The sequence below is a fragment of the Meriones unguiculatus genome, chromosome 1 (assembly GCF_030254825.1).
Source record: "Meriones unguiculatus strain TT.TT164.6M chromosome 1, Bangor_MerUng_6.1, whole genome shotgun sequence".
In the NCBI taxonomy this organism is placed as follows: domain Eukaryota; kingdom Metazoa; phylum Chordata; class Mammalia; order Rodentia; family Muridae; genus Meriones; species Meriones unguiculatus.
Window position 1 is genome coordinate 189,660,872 of NC_083349.1, and position 8,157 is coordinate 189,669,028.

General features: G+C 50.1%; 1 protein-coding gene across 1 annotated transcript in view; it reads left to right on the forward strand.

Annotated features, from left to right (window-relative positions):
• Window positions 1–7,833, forward strand: part of Gldn (gliomedin) — a 51,430-nt gene extending 43,597 nt beyond the window's left edge. Inside the window, exons 9-10 of the mRNA XM_021638693.2 lie at window positions 513–663; window positions 6,290–7,833. Coding sequence (XP_021494368.1) covers window positions 513–663; window positions 6,290–6,770 — 632 coding nt within the window. The 3' untranslated portion in view covers window positions 6,771–7,833. The remainder of the gene's footprint in view (window positions 1–512; window positions 664–6,289) is intronic.
• Window positions 7,834–8,157: the final 324 nt, after the last annotated feature.

Here is an 8,157-nt window from a genome sequence, read left to right on the forward strand (position 1 = left end):
CCATATCTCACGTGTCTGTTGGGTGGAGCCCGGCAGGAGAAGGCAGAGAGTCATTTCTCAGCCTCCTCACGCCTGAACTGGTCACATTGTCCCCAAAGGACGCGTGGTTGAAGTGGCCAGTAGGAGTGGCCTCGTTCCAGAAAGGTCTAACCGTGCACGCTGGTTGCCAGAAAGCCAGGAGCCACGTTCTTTATCTTTATCAACGCTAACTGATCATCTCAGCAGTAACCTCTGTCTACCAGGCGGAGGGCATGGGGCTCAAAGGAAAAGAAAAGTAGTGTATAGGAGCAGCAGCAGGCCTGGCAGTCTTGGTGGGTGGGAAGGGGTAGGAGGCAGCAAGCAGCGGCTACGGAAGCACCAAGTGTTTGTTCCTGGGGCAGGCTCGAGCTGCTTGATTTTATAAATACTCTAGGGTGGCGTAGGTGGGAGGGGACAGTTCTCCCAGCAGCCTGACCTTTCCTGGGCAGGGGTGTGATTGCTATGGGTAACAGCCTCCCCCTTCCCTCCCACAGGCATCATGGTGAAGGAGTTCAAAGACCTGCCGGCACTTCTGAATAGCAGTTTTACCCTCATCCACCTGCCGCACTATTTCCACGGCTGTGGGCATGCTGTTTACAACAACTCCCTCTACTACCACAAAGGGGGCTCCAACACCATCGTGAGGTGAGCCGCCCTGACCCTGTGCCCTGGGGGTCTCCTCGAGGGTCTCATGCTCTGCCCACCGCATGTTGTCTCCTGCGGTTGGATAGCTGTGTTTTGTCATCTTCATGTGCCTAGGTAGGTCAGTCTGGGGTTTGTCCTCCAAAGGAACGTCAGAGGACAGCGAGGGAGACCCACGCCCTGGCTTCTGCCTGGGCTCCTGGGGTCATTTGTTGCTGATGTGGCCCCATGGCTGGATGAGACGCAGGGAGAAGGAGACCTGGAGTTACGGCCACTGCCGCTCTCACATCCTTTGGGACAGGAAGCAAGCAGTCAGAGCTTCCCGGCACAAAGTCTCACTCTCTGACCTGGGGGCTCGCTTATTTTTCTTGAGATGGAGTTATGTTGTTAAAAACTCTCTCCCTGGGGAGCCATAAACAACACCTCTCCTTTCTCCCAAAGCCCCAGTGACACACAGGCACAATTCCACCAAAGTTCAGTCTGGGGAACCAGTGGATTCATAGGCTTGCTTACAGAACGATGGGTGAAGGGTTACAGGCAGGTTACAGCTTAATGCAGCCACACCAGAGAGCCTACACCAGCATAGATAACGGCTGCCCCTCCCCCTAGTTCTCCTCCTCCTGTTTACTCTAGCCCCTCCTCGAGACCCCAAGGCTACATGTAATCAGGACAGAACTGCATATAATTGGCAGGGTGGCTGGATACTCACGTGAGGGACCCATGACTGTCCCCCGACCCTCCAGCAGTCAATGCGCCCAGCTGTAACCACCTTTTGCAAACAGACTCAGCCAATACAGCTTGGCAGATAGCCAAGAGAGCAAATGCCCTTTCCTTACCTCACTCTCCCTTCCCGCTTTCTCACCATCTCTTCTGTTGGTCTCCTCATCACCATTTTGGCACTGGTTACCAGTACTGGTAGGAGAGGAAAGAACTCCCCTGCACCAGATGCCCCGGTGCCTGATGTCTGTTTAATGCAGCTCCCCGATACCATGTTACCAGGGGTCGAAGCTGTAGGTGTTAGGAGTTAGGGAGAGTTCTGGGGTGAAGAAGCTCTTAAATGAGAAATGAATTCTCTCTCTCTTTCTCTCTCTCTCTCTCTCTCTCTCTCTCTCTCTATATATATATATATATATATATCCCACTATCACGCTTAGGTGAGCCTGTAAAAGTAACTTTTATTCGCTTGATTAACCTAGGCCAGTCCTGGAAGCTTCTAGCCTCCATACAGTGTAATCTAAGTCTAGAATGTTTTCAGCCTCTGAGACTTACTGCTGAATAAACTCACCCTTTCTTGTTCTTTCTGAGCTCTGGCTGGCTGGTTCAACTCAGCTGTTCTGGCTCAAGCTCCCCCCTAAGCTGACTGATTCAGACTGGCTTCTCCCAGCTTCTGACTGAATTGCTCAGCTTGACCGCAAACTAACTTTGGCAGAATGTTCTAATCTTCCGGCTCCTTCTCATCCTCTGGCTCGTTCTCTCTTCAGCTTCTCGGTAAAACTGCCTCCTCTCTCCCTATTCTCTCCCTCTCTTCCCCCTATTCTATCAAATGTTTCCTTTTTTTCTGCCACTCAATTAGACATCATTTTCAAACATGGGTGCTTCCTTCTATAAACTAACTTTACCTTCATTATTTAGTATTAAAAGTGTGTACCACCACGGACCTAAGCATTTCTTTACCTGAAGCTTGCTCTATACCAGGCTGGCCTTGAACTCAGAGATCTGCTTGCCTGTCTCCTGGGATTAAAGGCCTGTGCTAACCTTGCCCAGTGTGTCTGCATTCCAGCCAGATCACACAGACCTAGAAAGTCTTTAGATATGATCTCTTGCCAGAGCGGCCACGTTTTGAATTGAAATTCCTCCACCTGAGCTGTGCTGACTGGGTAGGGAAGGCATCCTCCTAAGCCTAGATCTCTGTGAAGCCACAGGCCTAGAGAAGAAGGAGGGGCAGGATGTATCAAAGCGTGCAGCTCCTGTGGGACAACCCCTCACCCCCACTCTCCTTAGGCTCCTTTTCAGCTTAATTCAGGTTTTCTAGTCTGCTTCTTTTTTGTCTTGCTTCCTAAATGCCCACCACAGTGAGAGGCCTCTTGCGCTCAATAGCGCCATCTGGTGGGTTTTTTAGCCTAACATGCCTAAGTTCCAGATTTAGGTAGCAGTCAAATCGTTAATTCACTTTTTGATACTATATTTCAGTTTGGGGTCTAGGAAATCAGATCCCAGAAGCTAAGGGATGTGGGATTCCATGCGTGATTGTCTTTATAAGCCTCTTACCCAACAAGAAAATTCTCTTCACAGCCTGTGCTACAATCTCTTCTCACCTGGTGAGAATTTTCCTTAACTTAAATTGTCTTTTTTTTTTTTTTCCTTAAAAATTCAGCATGGAGGCCGGGCGTAGTGGTGAATGCCTTCAATCCTGGCACTCCCTAAGGCTCTTCAATCCTGGCACTTCCCTAAGGCCCTTCAATCCTGGCACTCCCTAAGGCTCTTCAATCCTGGCACTCCCCTAAGGCTCTTCAATCCTGGCACTCCCCTAAGGCTCTTCAATCCTGGCACTCCCCTAAGGCTCTTCAATCCTGGCACTCCCCTAAGGCTCTTCAATCCTGGCACTCCCTAAGGCTCTTCAATCCTGGCACTCCCCTAAGGCTCTTCAATCCTGGCACTCCCTAAGGCTCTTCAATCCTGGCACTCCCTAAGGCCCTTCAATCCTGGCACTCCCCTAAGGCTCTTCAATCCTGGCACTCCCCTAAGGCCCTTCAATCCTGGCACTCCCTAAGGCCCTTCAATCCTGGCACTCCCTAAGGCTCTTCAATCCTGGCACTCCCCTAAGGCTCTTCAATCCTGGCACTCCCCTAAGGCTCTTCAATCCTGGCACTCCCCTAAGGCTCTTCAATCCTGGCACTCCCCTAAGGCTCTTCAATCCTGGCACTCCCTAAGGCTCTTCAATCCTGGCACTCCCCTAAGGCTCTTCAATCCTGGCACTCCCTAAGGCTCTTCAATCCTGGCACTCCCCTAAGGCTCTTCAATCCTGGCACTCCCCTAAGGCTCTTCAATCCTGGCTCTCCCTAAGGCCCTTCAATCCTGGCACTCCCCTAAGGCTCTTCAATCCTGGCACTCCCTAAGGCCCTTCAATCCTGGCACTCCCTAAGGCTCTTCAATCCTGGCACTCCCTAAGGCTCTTCAATCCTGGCACTCCCCTAAGGCTCTTCAATCCTGGCACTCCCTAAGGCTCTTCAATCCTGGCACTCCCTAAGGCTCTTCAATCCTGGCACTCCCTAAGGCTCTTCAATCCTGGCACTCCCCTAAGGCTCTTCAATCCTGGCTCTCCCTAAGGCCCTTCAATCCTGGCACTCCCTAAGGCTCTTCAATCCTGGCACTCCCTAAGGCCCTTCAATCCTGGCACTCCCCTAAGGCCCTTCAATCCTGGCACTCCCTAAGGCTCTTCAATCCTGGCACTCCCCTAAGGCTCTTCAATCCTGGCACTCCCTAAGGCTCTTCAATCCTGGCACTCCCCTAAGGCTCTTCAATCCTGGCACTCCCTAAGGCCCTTCAATCCTGGCACTCCCCTAAGGCTCTTCAATCCTGGCACTCCCTAAGGCTCTTCAATCCTGGCACTCCCTAAGGCTCTTCAATCCTGGCACTCCCCTAAGGCTCTTCAATCCTGGCACTCCCCTAAGGCTCTTCAATCCTGGCACTCCCTAAGGCTCTTCAATCCTGGCACTCCCCTAAGGCCCTTCAATCCTGGCACTCCCTAAGGCTCTTCAATCCTGGCACTCCCCTAAGGCTCTTCAATCCTGGCACTCCCCTAAGGCTCTTCAATCCTGGCACTCCCCTAAGGCTCTTCAATCCTGGCACTCCCCTAAGGCTCTTCAATCCTGGCACTCCCCTAAGGCTCTTCAATCCTGGCACTCCCCTAAGGCTCTTCAATCCTGGCACTCCCCTAAGGCTCTTCAATCCTGGCACTCCCCTAAGGCTCTTCAATCCTGGCACTCCCTAAGGCTCTTCAATCCTGGCACTCCCCTAAGGCTCTTCAATCCTGGCACTCCCCTAAGGCTCTTCAATCCTGGCACTCCCCTAAGGCTCTTCAATCCTGGCACTCCCCTAAGGCTCTTCAATCCTGGCACTCCCCTAAGGCTCTTCAATCCTGGCACTCCCTAAGGCTCTTCAATCCTGGCACTCCCTAAGGCTCTTCAATCCTGGCACTCCCCTAAGGCTCTTCAATCCTGGCACTCCCTAAGGCTCTTCAATCCTGGCACTCCCCTAAGGCTCTTCAATCCTGGCACTCCCCTAAGGCTCTTCAATCCTGGCACTCCCTAAGGCTCTTCAATCCTGGCACTCCCTAAGGCTCTTCAATCCTGGCACTCCCCTAAGGCTCTTCAATCCTGGCACTCCCCTAAGGCTCTTCAATCCTGGCACTCCCCTAAGGCTCTTCAATCCTGGCACTCCCCTAAGGCTCTTCAATCCTGGCACTCCCTAAGGCTCTTCAATCCTGGCACTCCCTAAGGCTCTTCAATCCTGGCACTCCCCTAAGGCTCTTCAATCCTGGCACTCCCCTAAGGCTCTTCAATCCTGGCACTCCCCTAAGGCTCTTCAATCCTGGCACTCCCCTAAGGCTCTTCAATCCTGGCACTCCCCTAAGGCTCTTCAATCCTGGCACTCCCCTAAGGCTCTTCAATCCTGGCACTCCCCTAAGGCTCTTCAATCCTGGCACTCCCCTAAGGCTCTTCAATCCTGGCACTCCCCTAAGGCTCTTCAATCCTGGCACTCCCCTAAGGCTCTTCAATCCTGGCACTCCCCTAAGGCTCTTCAATCCTGGCACTCCCCTAAGGCTCTTCAATCCTGGCACTCCCCTAAGGCTCTTCAATCCTGGCACTCCCCTAAGGCTCTTCAATCCTGGCACTCCCCTAAGGCTCTACTGTAGGCAAATATCCTACACCTTTCTAAAGCCTCAGGCCTGTGATGCATTCTGAAGTAAAAACCTCCTTGTCACTGCAAAGCCCTGAGATGAGTCAGCCATCATCAGATATAGTGGTACACACATTTAATCTCAGCACTCAGGGAGGCAGAGGCAGGGGATTTCTATGAGTTCGAGGACATCCTGGTCTACAAAAATGAGTTCAGGATAGCCAAGGCTACATAGAAAAACCCTGTCTCGAAAAACCAAAACTAAACAAACAAGCAAACAATTCAGGATGAAATAAAGAAATAACTATCAAACTTGGGAGTTTTAAAACCTAATTTTAGAGCCTACAGGTGTATCTCAATTGGGAGAGTGTCTAAAGTTCTGGTTTTGATCTCAAGCACTATAGAAACTTGGCAGGTAGAGACAGGAGGGTTAGGTGTTCAAGGCTGTCCTCAGCTACCTTGCTAATCTGAGGATGATCCTTAATGCTACACTGCTGTCTCCCTTTGCTTCTGCTAGCACAGGCTAGTCACTGGCCTTCACATCCTTGCTCCTCAGAACATCAGCAAAGGTGAGTAGAAAAGAAGTTTCCTGGCGCCTTTTGGCAACAGAGAACACTAGGCCTGGTCCACCCTTGCTGACTCAGCGTAATAAGAGTGTAACAAACCACCGTGTCTGCAGACAAGGCTACTCCACTCCAACTCACTCTCCCTTTTTTAAAACATGTTTCAGATTTGAATTTGGCAAAGAGACACCTCAAACTCTGAAGCTTGAAAATGCTTTGTATTTTGATCGAAAATACCTCTTTGCAAATTCCAAGACGTACTTCAACATAGCAGTGGACGAGAAGGGCCTCTGGATTATCTATGCTTCAAGTGCGGATGGCTCAAGCATCCTTGTAGCACAGCTGGATGAGAGGACATTCTCTGTGTTGCAGCACATCAATACCACATACCCTAAATCCAAGGCTGGCAACGCCTTCATAGCTCAAGGGATCCTGTACGTCACGGACACCAAAGATACGAGGGTCACGTTTGCCTTTGATTTGTTGGGAGGGAAACAGATCAATGCAAACTTCGCTCTCAGAATGTCACAGTCTGTTCTTGCCATGTTGTCATACAACCTGAGGGATCAGCACCTGTATTCGTGGGAAGATGGCCATCTGATGCTCTATCCTGTCCGGTTTTTGTCGGCAGCATCAAGCAGCCGATAGGCTGCTGTCTATTCCTTTGTTATACTCCATGTGTTTTCTAGAGCTTGTTCGAGTCCAACAGAAAGCTCATCCATAAAGGATACCCAGGTCCTTGGAGCATAACCCCATGCCCCAGGCACTTGTGCAATCACAAGTCCCCTTTAAACCAGGTTGCTTAAATAGCTACAGATTGGAAGCAGAAATGGATGAGATCTGGTGATGCCTCCTCAAATTCACCAAGGTAACTCTCCTCCTTGGCCCTAGTTTCCCCATTGGTAATATAAGACAATTGGTAATATAAGACAAGTATGATTGATAACACTTCTGCTACCTGCATGAAATTATGTGACTCTTGGCTGATTATATATTAGATTGCTTTCTGTTGTTGTTGTTTTTTTTGGGGGGGGGTTTCTATACACGTAAACAAGTTTATCTGCAGCTTGAGGGGTGAATTATCAGTAATGACTTATGTTTATTTGGTCCTGAGGGAAGGCACACTGGCTCTTAAGGCTTATAAGGCATCATGTTTATCATGTTATCCATAATTTGTTATTTTTCTCTGAATGTGCACCTGCTACCACAGAATGGCGATTATTTTCAGCTCCTAAGCACAAATCTAAGATTAGTTAAGAAAAAAAAAAAAAAAAAAAAACATGAATAGCTGCAGGCTCAGGTCTCAAAATGAAACTGCATTGGGCCCTTCCAGATGCCTGTCAGTTTCTGATCCTGTCTGTTTGCTGCTGGGGGTCACAAATCCTCAGCCGTGGCCACCTCTGCCAAGGCTATGGGACTGTTACCAGAGTATCACCAAGCGGGCGATAATCTGTCGAGAGCCAAGGAGACATGATGGCTTTTCAGAAGAGGGGCCCCATTTGCAGTTCTTCTCTAGAACAAGGGAAGGCAATGGTCTCAGAGGCCACTGCCAATGTATGTCCCACTCCTGCATGTCACATGGCATTCCTGCACCTAAGAGTCATACTTCTGACCATGACAGCAGGGAGGCAGAGCAGCTCTGCAAACCCCTCAGCATCACTACCTAGTCCTTTACAGAAAGAAAGAAAGAAAGAGAGAGAGAGAGAGAGAGAGGGAGGGAGGGAGGGAGGGAGGGAGGGAGGGAGGGAGGGAGGGAGGAAGGAAGGAAGGAAGGAAGGAAGGAAGGAAGGAAGGAAGGAAGGAAGGAAGGAAGGAAAAGAAAGGAAAGAAAGAAAGCTGACCTTTAACCTAAGGCTTCTTTCCTGGGTCCTGTCTGGCTTTGTTCAGACTGAGAAGTGGCATTTTATGAGACTTGGATTTTGGCAGAGGGGAAAGCTAAGAGCAGTATCAAATGAAATAAGGGAACCTCCCGTCTGGAGGTGTTCACCCCCAAATGATCCTCAAGGTTGGATCTGGTCCTGTTGGATAGTAAGAA